This window comes from Cervus canadensis, chromosome 1, assembly GCF_019320065.1.
Source record: "Cervus canadensis isolate Bull #8, Minnesota chromosome 1, ASM1932006v1, whole genome shotgun sequence".
NCBI classification, from domain to species: domain Eukaryota; kingdom Metazoa; phylum Chordata; class Mammalia; order Artiodactyla; family Cervidae; genus Cervus; species Cervus canadensis.
This window is the reverse complement of record NC_057386.1, coordinates 47,838,883-47,855,839: the sequence shown is the minus strand read 5'-3', so window position 1 is coordinate 47,855,839 and position 16,957 is coordinate 47,838,883. Positions and strand designations below refer to the sequence as shown.

Genomic DNA, 16,957 nt, shown 5'->3' with positions numbered 1-16,957 from the left:
AATAAATAAAATTTAAAAACATTAGTTTTTGTGATTACCATTATGTATTTAAGAAAAAAGCAAACAGCCTGAGACACACCAAGTGGAGTTACCAAAAAAAAAAAAGCCCCAAAGAAAACAGTTGTGAGATTGCTGGCATTGATAAAGTTCAATAAGGTCAATGAATATAAATACTTATATAAAATATCAATTCTATTTCTGTAAAATAGAAAAAATTACAAAATATAACTTTAAAAAAAAGATCCCATCCACAGTAACAGCAAAAGGTGTGAAATATCTGGGAACAATGCTAACAAATCTCTAGTAAGACATTTATGGAAAAGCAGTAAACCAGTGAACAAATAAAACAGTCAGCACAGAAACAGATCCATGCATATTTACACACTTGATATATGAACAGTGGAGAAAAGATAGACATGCAATAAATGGAACTGGGACAAAATTTAAAAAATAGTAACTCTGAGTTCCTGATGCCAAACACAAAAAATCAATTCCAGGTACATTAAAGACCTAATACAAGGGACCTCTCTGGTGGCGCAGTGGATAGGAATCTGCCTGCCAATGCAGGGGACACGAGTTCAATTCCTGCTCCTGGAACTGAGTAGGGCAACTAACCCCATGCTCCACAGCTCCTGAGGCTGCAGGCCCTAGAGCCCGTGCTCAGAACCCACCACAATGAGAAGCCTGCACACTGCAACTAGAGAGTAGCCCCTGCTCGCTGCAACTAGAGAAAGCCTGCGTGCAGCAATGAAGGCCCAGCAAAGCCAAAATAATATTTTAAAAAAGACCTAACATGAAAAGCAAAGCTTAAAATGCTCAGAAAATGCACAAAACAGTACATTCATGATCTCAAGGTAAAGAAGGATTTCCTAGACAAAAAATGGATTAGCCATATAAAATGATTGTGAAGTTGTACTACCACCAAGAGTTTCTATTCATTAAAAGATACTAGAGTGAAAAGACAACTCACAGAATGGAAGAGGATATATTTGTAACATATATAGGTCAAAGGAATAGTATCCAGAATACATAAAACGCTCCAACAAATCAAATCAATAGGACTACTCAAGAGAAAAACAGATATAGAGCCTAAACAGGCTTTGACAAAGGAGGACATGCAGACAGTCAAAAAGCACGCAGAGATGTTTGGCTTCTTTAATCATCAGGGAAATACAAATTAAAAGCCACAATGAGCTACCACACATAATTATCAGATTGCATAAAGTTTGACAATAGTAAGTTAAGAATGTGGAATAACATGTTCTATCATCAACTACTGGTAGGAGTATGAACTGGTACAACTACTTTAGAAAACATCTTATGCATTATATGGTGAAGGTGAAGATGGGCATACCCTGACTGTTCATTTGGTATACACTAGAAATTAATGCACATGTGCACACAATACCTATGAAGGTTCACAGCAGCACAGTTCATCTGGGCTTAAAATGAGCAACAACTCAAATGTCCTTCAAAATAACAATAGATTACACTACACACCATGGGTAAGAATCTCACAAGAGGCACTAGATAAAAAAATACATACAGCATGATTTTCTTCGGGGAAAAAAAAAAACTATCATGTTTACAGCAAACAGGCAAAACTATTAAGAAAAATAAGTAAATCACTACAGAACTATAATCACAAAAGTCAAGATCCTGGTTGACCCTTGGGGGAAGCGAGGAATATGAGATCAGAAGGGCCTACTGGGGTGCAGGCTATGTTGTCTTTCTTAACTGGATGGTGTTCATTTGATGATTATTATATTGTACATTTATGTTTTATGGCCTTTTATGTATGCATGCTATATTTCACGTTTTTTTTTTTTAAGTTAAAAGAAAAAAAAGTAGCAGGAAAAAGGCATCAATTCTGCAAACACAGATGCCAGGAGACAGCTCTATAGACCATGCAGTTTTGCAGTTTGGTTATAGACATCATTCCTTAGAAGCTCAGCCTAGAGTATGGTGTGTGTTTCTTTAGCCCTTCTTTTATGGCTCTAGGTAAAACCTTTCCTTTTTTTTTTTTAAAGAAACTGGAAAAGAGTCTTTTCTGCAGCTAAATATAATGAGAACGAAGTGAACTCCCAGAAAAAAGAGTTCTTAAGCACATTCAGAAAAACAAAATTTACCTACAGTATACAAGTAATTCAGCTGTTGGCAAAAAGCACCTAAAATGAGCTGAAAAGGGAGGAAAAAAGCTAAAAATAAAAAGGATATTCAAAGAAATTTTAGATGCATGCAATGATCTAAAAATACTGAATAATCCATGCTTTCCCTATTCATTTGAAATGTCACCTTTTATCATATGTTACATCTTGCCTCAGATCTATTTCTAGACTCATCCTACTAATCTATTTATGGTGCTTTTTAATAATTGGGAGTTTAAGTATCCTCCAATTATTTTTCTTTTTCAATATTCTCTGAAGTATTTTTCCATATGAACTTCAGAAGCAACAGCCACCCTGTGGAGGTTCTGATTGAAACTGCAATGACTTATGTATTAAGGAACCTGCCTCTTTATAATGTCTTTCTTAGACTTTCTTGTTTTCTACTTTACATTTTAATCAAAAAACCAAAATGACTTAAAACTAGGAGCATATTAAAAACAGTATCAGATAGTATATGAACTCTGATTTAAGCATCCTTTAGAATATGTGCATAAGTCATTAAAACAAAGACTAATAAATTTTATAACACAAAAACGTAAAATTTCTGGATGAAGTAAAGCTATGATAAACATGTATAGAAAGTATATGTTCTTTATAATAAGTTTCAACTTGGGAGTACTTATATACTTAGAGAAGGAAACGGCAACCCACTCCAGTATTCTTGCTTTGAGAATCCCATGGACAGAGGAGCCTGGTGGGCTACAGTCCAGAGGGTCGTCGCAAACAGTTGGACATGACTGAGCGACTACACTTTACACTTTATATACTTATCATGTATTAATACCTATAATATATACTGAGACTCATTTAACTCTCAAGAGGTAGGTGCTACTTTAAGTTTTGACTGCTGGCTTTTAGTTTGTTGCTGCCCCAGGGCTTTCTCCAGCTGTGGTACACGGTCTCATTGCGATGGCTTCTCTTTTTGTGGAGCACGGGCTCTAGGCGTGAAGGCATCAGTAGTTGTCACGCGGGCTTCGCTGCTCCTCAACATGTGGGATTTTCCTGAACCAGTGATCGAACCTGTGTCCCCTGAACTGGCAGGCAGATTCTTTATCCACTGTGTCACCAGGGAAGTCCGAGATAGGTTCTATCTTGATTCCATTTTAAAGATGAGGATACTCAGGCACCAAGAGGTAAGGTCACACAGGCGGTAAATGGAGAAACTGGGATTTAAACCCAAGCAATTCAACAGAGTCCTAATCACTGCACTAAGAGTTTTTACAACATTCTAGTGTCAAAGTAGTACAGAACAGTAAAAGCCTTCAGGAAGCAATTTGAAAGACATGTATCAATAGTCATCAAAAGATAAAACATATTTTTCAACCAAATAATTCAGCTTTCGGAAATTTTTCTTCCTGAGGAAATAATCCAAATGGAGGAAAAGGCTACATTGCTTTTGTCATTGTTGTTTAGTCACTAAGTTGTGTCCAACTCTTCTGCGAGCCCATGGTCTGCAGCCCACCAGGCTCCTCTGTCCATGGGATTCTCCAGGCCAGAATACTGAAGTTGGGTTGCCATTTCCTTCTCCAGGGGATCGTCCCAGACCAGGGATCAAACCCACGCCTCCTGCATTGGCAGGCATACTTTTCCACTGAGGCACCAGGGAAGTCCTTATGTTGCTTTTACTTTAGTCTTTACTTAGAGTATTAAAATACAGTACACACCTGTCTAACACACATTCCCCCTTCTAATACTAGCATCCCAATTTTGTTCTGGAGTTCACAGCCTCCACTGCATGCAGTCTTTAGGAATGGAACTGAAAAACCTGCTTGCTCCTGGCCTAGGTGTAGGCAAATGACCTGTGTCACTCTTTCATATATTTGCATCTTTAGATACAAAGGCATAAAGCCAACTATTGGAGCTGATTCACCCCAGAAACTAAAACCTTTCAATGAGTGTCCACTAGCTCCTATCACCTAGAGCCCCAGAGATACCTGCTTCTGTCCACTGTGAAATCTGGTTTAGCCTTTAGTTTGATTCTGTGAGCTACCTAACATCCTTCTAATAAATCCCCATGTTCTTTTCCCTTCTTATTATAGACTGAGTCACTGTGTTGTTTTCAAAGAATTGTAATACAAAACGAGTACCACAGAGTAGGCGGCAGGCAACTGATTCTCAGAAAAATGTCAATTAGTTATGGAACCAATGAGGGGGTAGAAGACATTGAGTCTCTTGTTCATATAGTTCACTGGTTTCAGACAGTAACCAGTGGTGAGACAGGGCTGAATTTATCAATAAACAGTAAGTGGATAGTCTACAGTGAGCATACTAGCTTAGAATTAGGGTGATAAAACTTCTCTGCAAACACAGATCCAACTCTGGCCTAAGATTCCATGACTGAGAAACAACAAACAATTTGGCATGACTGTTCACGAGCTGAACTGTGTCCTTCCAAAAAAGATATGCTGAAATCCTAATACTCAGTGCCTCAGAGCATGATCTTATTCGCAAAGAGGGTCTTTACAGAGACAATCAAGTTCAAATAAGTCATGAGGGCGGGCTCCAATCCAGCAGGACTGGAGTCCTTATAGAAAGGGGAAATATGAACATAGAGTCAGACAAACACACAGAGAAAAGATGTTAAACACATAAGGAAAAGAGTCATTGACTAGAGGGCTGCTTCTACAAGCCAGGGAACGCCAGGAATTCCTGGTAAACATGAAGCTAGAAGAGGTAAAGGATTTCCTCTCAGAGCTTAGAGTATAGAAACGCATGGCCCAGCCAAAACCCTGATTTTGGACCTTGGGCCTCCAGACCTGTGAGACAAGAAACTTCTGTTAAGTCAACCAATTTTTGGTACTTTATTATGGAAGTTCCAGAAAACAAACACAATGATATAAAGGAAACAATTCAAAGATTTAGGGAAATAGGGACTTTAGATTAAATCTATTGTACAAATATGCATCCCACTTATCCACCCCAAGAAAAGTTGAGAAGACTCTCTTCAATTTCAATACTTAAGGAAATAATTAAGTAAACACCAAAACCTTTTTTTTTAATTGAAGTATAGCTGATTTACAATATTGTGTTAGTTTCAGGTATTCAGCAAAGTGGTTCGGTTATACATATTTTTATATACTTTTTTCTTTCTTTTTTGGATACATTGTGTGGCCTGTGGGGTCTGACCAGGAATCAAACCCAGGCCTCTTGCCTTGGGAGCTTGGAGTCTTTGACATTGGACTACCAAAGAAGTTCCTATATATTCTTTTTATTCTTTTCCACTATAGGTTATTACAAGATATTGAATGCATTCACTGTGCTATACAGATATGCTTACTGTTAATCTATTTTATATATGGTACACCAAAATCTTTTAAACACATTTTACTGACTCTTCTCTCTAAGCAAAGGGAAGAGGCTGCAGTGAAAATGCTCCTGATCTCTGCGGGTGGGAAAATCCTGAGATGATGGAGATCAGATGAGAGCAGTTAATTACCCAAAGAAAATCTGGTATGGTTACTTCACTGACAACAGGGGAGAAGAAAAACTGGATCTCCAGAATGGTCTCTCAACAAAAAACAAGAAACAAATCAATCTTCCAAGTTTAAAGAATTGTTAGCCATCTTCAAAGTGGTATGTGGCCATTTTCACACGCAGCTAAACACCGAGGAAAAAGATGCCCACAACACTGAGGAACTACTGAACAACAGCTCTAAGATAATAATTCTGAAAAAACTAATAATAATAATAATTCTGGAGCTACAGAATACAGCCACAGTCCACTGATAAATAAGAGCTAAGGCCCATGGAGGTCAGGTTCTAAACAGACTTTCAATCCAGTCTACCTAAGACCCAATGGAATCCCAAACCTACCCCACAGCTTTTGGTCCCCAAATAACCTCAGCCACTAACAGCTTCCTCTCATGGTTCTTCAGTAATTGGTCAGAAAGTCTATTACGGAAGAAAAGGCCAAGTGCAAGACCACCAATAGTACTCTCTTCCAAAATAGCAAGTTAAAAGCATTATCACATCTCTCAAAGAACCACAAAGATTTGTGTCACCATTAAAACATGAGCAGAGGTGATGATCTGACAGTCTGACTACTGCAAAAGCCTGACAGCTCTTAGAAAATGACAGGGGATTATAATCAAATTAATCAAATGGTGATGCCAAATGTTGCTGCAGTTTTGATTTATCCTCTTTACTGAAACAAATAAACACAGCCTTGGTCATCTGGGATGCATCCAACTGCAGGGCTCTGATGAAGCTGCTTCCTAGATTCCTTTTCGGATGGGACACCTGCTTCTTCAGGTTTACTTCCCCTTCCCCTCAGGAATAATCCAAAGAACTTTTTTCTTGAACCAATAGAAAGTCAACTGCCAACAAAATATACCATCACTCCCAAATACTATTATAGTATCTAATTCCTGTGTATAGTATCTAATTCCGGTCTCTCAGTCATGTCCAACTCAGCGACCCCATGGACTGTAGCCCACCAGGCTCCTCTGTCCATGGGATTTCCCAGGCAAGAATACTGAAATGACTTTGCCATTTCCTTTTCCAGGATTCTTCCAGACCCAAGGATCGAACCCAAGTCTCTGTGTTTCCTGCATTACAGGTGGATTCCTTGCGTGGAGGGTGAAATTTGAGGAACAGATTGTAATATAAGCACAGAGGAAGCCCTAATTCCTACACCATCAGAATCAGAAAATTAACATTGATACCATACTACCATCTAATCTATAGATCTCACTCATTTTCATCAACTAGCCTAACAATATGCTTTATAATAAAAGATAAAATTCAGGATCCCTTGTTATATTTGCTTATCATGTATCTTTAGTCACTTCCAACTTGGAACCTCAGTGTTTCCTTGATGCTTTTTAGGAACACTTGGCCAGTCATTTCAAGAATGTCTCAGTTTGGGTTTGTTTCATGTTTCCTCATGTTTGTAACCAGATTATGCATTTTTGGCAGGAACATCACAGAAATATGATCATCTCCCTACAGGCAGTATACTATTTCAACTTGTCCCACGAAAAGTGATGCTACTTTTGAATCACTCAATTAAGGTAGTGTCTGCCAGGTTTCTCTCTATAATCTTTTTCTTTTTGTAATTAATACATTTCACAGGGAGATTATCTGAGACAACATAAATATCCTTTGGAGTGGATTGAATGGTGCCCCCCCCCCATACCAATAAAAGATATGCCCACGCAGAAGCTGTGAATGTGACCTAATTTGGGAAAAGGATCTTTGCAAACGTAATTAGGTTAAAGATCTTAAGAAGCGATCACCCTGGATTAGAGTGGGTCCTAAATCCAAAGACAAGTGTCCTTAAGACAGAAGGGGAGAAGACACAGGCAATATAAAGACAGTGGGGACTGACAAGCCAAGAAATGCCATGAATTCCTGCCAGCCACCAGAACCTAGAAGAGAGGATGAAACAGATTCGCCCTCAGAGCCTCCAAAATGGGATCAACCCTACTGACACCTGGGTTTCAGACTTCTGGCCTCCAGAACCATGAGAGAATAAATTTACGTTGTTTTAAGACATCCAATGTGTGCTAACTGCCCCCCTAGGGAACTAATTATAGCAATTCTGTTCCTCAAAGTTTTACCTACTAGTTTTAGTATCTATTGATGTTTCTTGGCTGAATCAACTATTATGATGGTTACCAAATGAAATTTTCTAGTTCCATCATTCTTTCTACATTCATGAGTGGACTCTTGTAAAGAAAAGCTTTACATCAGCTTTATCCGTAACTGGCAAAAGCTGTGGACAATCCAAATGCCTATCAATGGGTGAGTGGATAAACAAACTGTGGTATATCAAGACAATGGAATACCACTCAGAAGAAAAAAAAGGAATGAACAACTGATACATGCAACATGTGGTAGCAGAGATTATCTAATACTGATGGAAAGTAATGAATGATTAACAGAAATAGAAAAAATTGGTACTTGATAAATATAGCATAAATATAATAGTACATATATAGCAAAAAACTGAAAAATATGAAACTAATGATACAAGCTTAAAATTCCATGATTTAATAAAAGTTTTCTTCAAATTTGGGGAAGATCCTGGTGGCTCAGATGGTAAAGAATCTGCCTGCAATACAGGAGACCCAAGTTCAATCCCTGGATCTGGAAGATGCCCTGGAGAAGAGAACGGCAACCCACTCCAGCATTCTTGCCTGGAGCCTGGTCAGCAGAGCCTGGTGGGCTACAGTCCATTCGGTTGAAAAGAGTGGGACACGACAGAGTGATAAACACTTCCCAGTTCTATCTCGCTTTCTCTTGTTTCCCTTTACCCTTCTGCCCCTCTTCTGCATTTGTCCATCTCTGTTTCTGTCTTTAAATTTAAGATAATGGAAACTACCTGCCAAACACAGAATCAACAATTTAGGTTAAGACCAGTTTCTTCATAATTCATTCCTTTGGCCATATCCTTTTAAGTAAATGCTCTGATTTTCAGTTGAACAAATTAAAAAAATAAAACTTCCCATATTTCATCTTCCTTTACAAATACTGTGGCAAATTTCCTGTAATCACATCAGGGATCACACTTCATTCAAGTGTATGTTGTTACCTTTCTAAAGGTTCTCTTGATAACGTAAGTCAATGAACTATGATTCAAAGGAATAAAAGCTGCATGTTGTTCACTGTCTTCTCTGAACTATCAAAAGGAAAGGGTAATAAGAACATTATTTCAAATGAATAAACCTATAAAGAAGCACACATAAACTTTGAAACATTATTTCTTAGAACACAAGCATAGCACAGGAATAGTAAATCCACACATAGGAATACACATAAATGAAGCATATACTGTAACTTACGATCAAGAAGTAAAAATAATGTGAAAAAAATTTTTAAAAGAATATGTTGGGACTTCCCTGGTAGTCCAATGGATAAGACTCCACGCTCCCAATGCTGGGGGCCTGGGTTCGATCCCTGGTGGGGGAGTTAAAGTCCCACACACTCCAACTAGGCCCGTGCTGCAACTACTGAGTCTGTGTGCTCTAGAGGCCATGAGCCACAGCAAGACCCAGCGCAGCCCAAGTAAGTAATTTTCAAAAAGAGGATATGTTGGGGATTCACTAGCAGTCCAGTGACTAGGACTCCAAGCTTCCCACTGCTGGGGGCCCAGGTTCAATCCCTGGTTGAGGAACAAAGATCCCACAAGCCACATGGCATGGCCAAGAAAAACAAGGATATATTCACACTCTCTCTCACTCTACGCTATATTTATTAAGTCCCTCTGCCTCAAGACAAAAATAAGTCATATAAAAATCTTTAGATAATTCAAGTATTCCTTTGTAAATTTGGCAAGGGTATATAAGCACTTGAACAATGCCAGAGAGGTCAAGCTTAATGGTAATTAAATAAATCAAGAAGGACTTAGGGGACTTCCCAGGCGGTCCAGTGGTTAAGACTCCACCCTCTGCTGCAGGGGGGGTGGAATCCATCCCAGATCGGGACACTAAGATGCTGCTGGTCAGAAGCAGCCAAAAAAAGTAACGGGGTGTGGTGAAGGAAGACAGAGAAGGCATTCTTCAAAAATATAACAAAGCCCTCCCCACCCATTAGTATGGCTATTATTTTTTAAGAAAAGGAAAGTATCAAATGTTGGCAAGAATGGGGACCCTTGGAGAACTGCTAGTGGCAATGGAAAATAGTACACCTGCTGTGAAGACAGTTTGGTGATTCCTCAGAAAGTTAAATACAGAATTACCAAATGACCCAGCCATTCCACTTCCAGGTTTAGATCCCAAAGAACTGAAAACAGAGAATCAAACAGACACTTCTACACTCAAGTTCACAGCACCATTAAAAGATGGAAACAACCCAAATATCAATCGATGAATGGATAAAATGCGGTGTGTGTATACAGTGGAATATCATTCAGCCTTAAAAAGGAAGAAAATTCTGACACGTGCTACAATTTGGACAAACCTTAAAGACATCATGCTAAATGAAATAAAATTCAAAAAGGGCAAATGTTATATGGCTCTGGTTATATGAGATACCTAGAAGAGGTGAATAGCAACTGGAAGTAAAATAGAGGTTTACCAGGGCTGGAGAAGAGGATAATGGGAAGTTACTGTTTAATGAGTACTGAATTTACATTTGGGTAATGGATGAGTTCTGAAAATGTAGAGTGGTAATTGTTGCACAATCCTATGAATATACTTAATGCCACTGAATTATACACCTAAAACTGGCTAAGATGGTAAATCTTATGCATACACATTATAATTTTTAAAGGGGGAAATTTTTTAATTAAAAAAAAAAAGGTAAAAACACCAATTTAACCATCACACCCACAGAAATTCAACCAAACTAGCAGCCACTTTGGGCAAGGAATTGCATGGTCAGCCTTAAAACATTAACTATAAGATGTGTAAGGCAGTATCTCTGCTCCCGAAGACCCCAAGATTTAGCTGAGAAACAGACAAAACACAGCACTTATCTCACAATGGTGCGAATCATCTTTACAGGAATTCCACAAGACCAAAACCATTTTCATAATAATTCTGAGTTTATTTGCCCTTTTCACTGTGTTGACATCTGTACTGATGGTTGAAAAGCAGTGGCTAGTAAAACTGCTGTTGCCTTAGCAGGAATCAAGGCAGTGATACCAAAGTGAACTAGTAGTCCCCTATGCACTATAACCAGTGACGTCCCTGGCAGTCCAGTGGTTGACTCTGCACTTTCAATGCAGGGGATTGGATTTGATTTCTAATTGGGAAACTAAAGATTCCACATGCCTCAAAGTCAGAAAAATATAGCCACTCTCTTACAGTTTAAAAAAAGAAAAGGGAGGGCTTCCCTTGTGGCTCAGCTGGTTTAAAAAAAAGGGGGGGGGACCATTTTAACTTATGAATGTCCTTGATGATGCAATAAAAATTAATTTTATTAAACTTCCACACACAAATACATGTCTTTTCAACATTCTGTAAGGCAAGAAGGGAAGGTGCATGAACAGCTTCTGTTGCATAGTATGGCTGTGAAGAGGAAAAGCACTGTGATTGAGTGAATTATGGAAAGAAGTAGCCACAATTTTCACAGACCATCAGTTTTACTTGAAAGACTGATAAAAATGACTTAGTAAGACCTAAGCAGGGAATTCCCTGAGGTCTAGTGGTTAGGGTTCTAGCCTTTCTTTTTATATATATTTATTTATTTGGCTGTTCCAGGTATTATTTAGTTATTCATTCTTCATTGCTCAGTTGGTAAAGAATCAACCTGCAATGCAGGAGACCCCAGTTCAATTCCTGGGTCCAGAAGATCCGCTGGAGAAGGGATAGGCTACCCACACTAGTATTCTGGCCTGGAGAATTCCATGGACTATACAGTCCAAGGGGTCGCGAAGAGTTAGACACAACCAAGCGACTTTCACACTTTCACTCCAGGTCTTAGTAGAAGCACGTGGGATTTTTACTCTTCAATGTAGCACACGGAATCTTTTTTAGTCTCCAGAATGCTTAGTTTTTGGCATGTGGAATCTAGTTCCCCAACCAGGGATCAAACCTGGGCCCCGTGCACTGGGAAGGCACTTAGCCACTGGACCACTAGGGAAGTCCCAGGTCTGTGGCCTTTCACTGCTGTGTCCCTGGTCAGGACACCGAGATGCAGCAAGCCAAAAGGCACAGCCAAAAAAAAGAAAGACTTGGGCATTTGGCATACATTTTTTTCAAAATGAAGTTTTTCAAGAAAAACTGACAGTATTTGTTGCCAGCGATAAACTTCGAACTGCTGCTTAAAACCTCATATTTATTTGGCTGAGTTGGGTGTTAGTTGCAACACTCAGGATCTTTATTGCATCACGTGGGATCTTTCCTCATGGTGCATGTACTCTCTAGTTGTAGCATGCAGGCTCACTGCTTACAGGCCCGTGGGCTCAGTTGCTCTGAAGCAAATGGGATCTTAGTTCCCCAACCAGGGATGGAATCTCAGTCCCCTGCATTGCAAAGCAGATTCATAACCACTGGACCAGCAGGGAAGTCCCCAAACCTCACAGTTTAGAATATGTGTATCCACTACCTTGTAGTGATGACAATAAACTTGATAACTTCCCAAGCTTAAGACTTTTCTGATGAGATCAGTGATATTACCAAATGTGGGTACTTTAATATTGTATAATGAAATGCATCAATACTTGGAAGATCTACATAATCCAGTGAACCATTATTTTCCAAATGACTCATGTGCCATGCCACAAGAACACATGTGGATAAAAGGCTGATTCAAAGTGCAAGAGAAACCAATGGCTCTTACTGTTAAAATAGAAAAGTTCATTGATGATGTTTCAGATTCCACTTTGACTAATCTTAAGAAACTACCACTTTGGGGTGGAATATCCACAATTATCCGAAAAGACAAACTATTCCTCCCTTTTTCTACTACATGTGTGTGAGACTGCCTTTCCTTTACATACTTCACTAACCAAAACAGACTGAATGTAGAGGCAGATACAGGAATATTATTTTTTTAGACCAAAAAAAAATTTTATTAGGATATCAAAAACATAGTCCATATAAAGCAACTTGATAAATTTGATTTAACCAAAATTAAAAATTTCTCTTTAAAAAACAATGCTAAAATAATGAAAAGACAAGCTGCAGACTGGGAGAAAATGTTTTCGAATTGTATATCTAATTAATGTCTTGTATCCAGAATATATTAAGATCTCTCAAAACTCAAAGAAACAAAAAATGGGCAAAAGATTAGAATATTTATTTCAATATTTCTTATTTTAGGGGGAAAAGTGATTTTTCACTTTAAAATGTCAATACACAATAAGCTTATTTTTAAGAGATTAAATTTCATTAATTTCTCAGTTTTGGGTTTGTGTGGTTTTTTTAAAGATTTATTTATTTTGTTTTTTAGCTGTGGTGGGTCTCCATTGCTGCATGCGGGCTTTCTCTAGTTGCAGCGACAGGGGGTTACTCTTAACACTGCAGTTCTTGGGTTTCTCATTGCAGCGGCTTCTCTTGCTGCAGAGCCTGGGCTCTAGGCATCCAGGCTGTAGCCGTTGCAGCGCAGGGCTCAGGTAGTTATGGCTCCCAGGCTTAGTTGTTGCATGGCATTTGGGATCTTCCCAGACCAGGGATGGAACTGGCATCCCTTGCAGATTCTTAACCACTGGCACACCAGGGAAGCCCCTAAATTTCTCAGTTTTAACTTCTCACACAGTAAAATATGATAAATGTAGCCCACATAAACAAAAGCTGCTTAGAACCCTGAATCATGTGAGTACAAAGCGTTCTGATAGCAAAAAGTTTGAGAACCACTACTATAATCTGACACACAGGAAGACTGTGTTTGTCAAGACTTCCATACATGTAGCCTACTCTTTTTTTCTTCAAGTTTCGATGATGGAGTATAAGGTTAACTGTGGGTACAAAGTAAGCTTTAACACTTGGTGTATAAATCTTGGTTCAAAAAGTACATATATGTCAAAAGACATACACATTCACATTTAACAGCAGGATTTCTGCTTTATTAAAAAAATGTTCAAGTAACAGGGCTTATATTTTATCCTTTCAGTGGAAACACATGGCAAATTTATGTTGCTCCAAGTGTAAGGCAAAATACACAGGACTCTAAATATTCTCTGTGTCTAATTTTCCTCTATCTTGTCTTGCTGTCCACTCCCACTTGCCCTGCAAGCAATGAAATGACAAATTTCTGGAATATGCTGCTGGTGCTTTCAGCTGTGCTCTGCCTACACAAAAACAAAACAAATCCATAATAGGGGCCTCTGGGATTGGATGAAACAGCCTCCCACAGGCAGACTGGAGGTTCTATGAGTCAATCAAATAATTCTTGGCAGAAATCCAGGCAAATAGAAAACAGACTTTGAAGGAAGCTAGTCTACAACTCTATGACAATACCTTTTAAAAATGTTCTGTATTTGATTAACCTTTACACTCTTCTTTATGTCTCTGTCCCTCTGCTGAAAATAAAGCAACATTATGCTACCTTAAACAAGAGGACTTTCTTAAATAACAGAAGCGGTATTGTGTTTTCTCTTAAAAAAGATTCAAGCCATTCATTCACGGCAAAGCCTAAGCACCTACAACTCTGTATGATAACATAGGTTGGGTACAGAAACATCGGCTGCTTTAGAACACATTCAAAGCTTCGATGGAACTACAACTACATCGAATTTTTAGAAATTAGGGTCTCCAACTCCTTTTGGCACATCAATAATTCTTTATCTCTTCCTACTTTGATGGGTATCTACAATTTACAAGCACTTTTACGTGGACACTGTTCAGAACTCTCTGACATCAATTAGCTAAGGCAAGTACCAAAGGGTTAAAAAAAAGGGTGGGGGGCACTTTTGAAAAGCCCTAAGCTGAATTTAACACATCCCGGTAACGGGGCCAGTTTAAGTGGTAAGAACCCATTCTGCGCTTTTGCTTTTCATAAGCAGTACAAGCGTAAAGATTCTAGAAACATTTCATGACCACCATACCGAATTCCTTTCCAAGACTAAGTCGCTGGATGACAACTTTTTAGCCTCTCTACTATAGCCAACAGCTTACTCCAACTACCAGTCACCCGGGCTCAATTTTGGAGGCCTGTCACCGCCGGTAGGAGGCCACCGATAGGAACAAGCCCTTCAAAGGCAAAATTATGACAGATTCGAAGGAGACACTTTTTTTTTTTTTTTGCCATCTCCCGCTTCCTTCGCGCGTCTTGGGTAGCAACACGTCTTCAGTGCATCTTTTGGCCAAAATCTGGCGCCAGGTTTCAAACACGCTCTCCGGCTGGCTGCCACCAGAGTGGAGTAGCGAAGGGAGGAGGGGACGGCTGCCCACCGATCCTGGCCGGGGGGCGGGGAGCGGTGGAAATAAAGCGAGGGACTTCGGAAAGGAGACCTCAACCCCCTCCTTCCGAAAAGCCACTTTCGTTTGCCCGGAGCCCCCCATCCTGGAAAGCGCGCTGAGAGACCCAGGAGTTTTCCCTCCCGTCAATGGACAGACAGAGCGCCCTCGGTGGCCGGGGGTTGGGGGGCTCGCGGGGCCGGCGCGACAGAAAGACCCGAACTGCTGGGAGAAGAGGAGGGGGGCGGTCGCAGCAAGCCGGGGAACTCACCCAGCTTCTTCCACATGGCGAGATGACAGGCGAGGAAGCCTTTGCGGATGGCGGCGCACACCTTCGCCGGCTCGGACGACGTGAAGCCCCTCTGCTTCTTGATAAAACCCCACAGGTGCTCGCGGGCGAACTGCGCCGCCTCCCGCCCGCCGTGCCCGTCGCACACGGCGAAGAAGGCCACCGAGGAGCGGCGGCGGCAGCAGCGGCCGGGAGCCGGCGAGGCCCCGGCGTCCGGCGGCGCCGCGGGAGCCTCCCGGGCGGCCCCGGCGCCGCCTCTCCCCGACACTTCGCCGCCGGCCGGGGGCGGCGGTGACCGCGGCGGAGGCGGCGGCCGCGAGGGCGATCGCCGCAGCGAGGGTTCTTCTTCGGCCGCCGGCTCGGGCTCCACCACGATCTGAGTAACGTCCTCCATGTACTTCCTCCCGCCCTGGTCGGAGAAGACGCTCACTCCCAGCGAGTACAGCCCCGCCATGGCCGGCTGGCCGCGATCCCGCCGGTCCCGCGCGGCCCGCCGAGTCCCCGCGGCGGGAGGCACCCTCGGCGCTCGCCAGCCAACTATTGTTTATCTCCGACGAGGCCGAGCCGGGGGAGGGGGCGGTCCCGGAGGGCGGAGGTTGGGGGGGGGCGCGCGCGATGTCGGGACTTGTCCGCGAGAGCTGGGCCCGAAAGCCGGGGGCGGACGGAGCCCAGCCGCTGCGCCTGCGCAGTAGGCCTCCCCCGCCGCCCGCCCGCGCCCACCACACAAATCCGACGTTCTCGCCGGCTGACGTCATTCGGCTCTCCGGAGCCGGCCAATCCGGAGTCGAGTTGGCGCGCGCGCCCGCCCTCCGCCCCCAAGCCTCGCTCCTCCCTACAACGGCCGCGCTCCTCCCTTTTGACCCGCGCGGGCGCTGGGCCCGCGCCCTACCCGCCCGGCGTTCGCTTCGCCACAGCTGGCGGTTTTCGCCCTCCGGCTTTTTCGGCGGGTGCTAAAACGCTTTATCTGCTAGTCTGCTGTCACCTTTTGGCTCAACCCCCGGGGTCACGATGCTTGCGGCCGCCCAGGGCGTGCCGCTGCTTGCCTTGCGGGGAAAGCCGTGTGGGCTCGGGCCTCCAGCGAGCCCGGAAAATCTGCCGGGAAGAGACCTTCCATTTCTTAACTGAAATGGCGGGAAACCTCACTTCGGAAGGTGGTTTGGGAACAGGCTGGGGAGATAAAGCATGCCACCACTGAGCTGGATTTGGGTGGGATGGATCCGACCGGGAGTTGACAGCGCAAATCCAATCTGTGTTAAGAAAACGGGATTTCCATCTGGTCGGCTACCCAGTCTCGTTTCACGTACGTTGGAGACTGAAAGGCTTATATTTTTCCTTTTTTTTTTTTTCTTTAACATCTTTTCAGCTTTTGTTGAAAGTAGTAGTTTTTCCCACGAGCCCTGGGTGCAAGCATTTTACTCCTTTGGTGGGATCACTTGAAAATAGGTTAAACTGCCTAGCGCTACACGGCTCCAACAGTTCGGTTACCTTCCCGCGTCTTCTCCCAGCAAGTTACAATCTATGAGCTAAAATCTTTGCACGGATTTCAACAGCACTAAAGCAAGCCTCGGAGTGGGCAGGTTGGTATGTTGTCAGCAGCAAACGTTCTTGGGAATCAATTTAAAATTCACTTTGTCAGTTTTTGGCCGCTTTGTGTTCTTTCCAGTAGAGCCTTGGAGGTTTTTCAAGTAGAATGATGCTAGCTCTGGGAATGAGAA

General features: G+C 41.9%; 1 protein-coding gene across 3 annotated transcripts in view; it reads right to left on the bottom strand.

The window, feature by feature from the left end:
• The window catches only part of PPM1D (protein phosphatase, Mg2+/Mn2+ dependent 1D), a 57,203-nt gene extending 41,261 nt beyond the window's left edge, over window positions 1–15,942 (bottom strand). The window contains exon 1 of one of the 3 annotated variants that reach the window (XM_043482190.1): window positions 15,225–15,942. In XM_043482190.1, the coding sequence (XP_043338125.1) occupies window positions 15,225–15,696 (472 nt within the window). In that variant the 5' untranslated portion in view covers window positions 15,697–15,942. The remainder of the gene's footprint in view (window positions 1–15,224) is intronic. The other 2 variants (XM_043482207.1, XM_043482199.1) reach the window with 2 other exon arrangements.
• Between the last annotated feature and the right edge of the window lie 1,015 nt (window positions 15,943–16,957).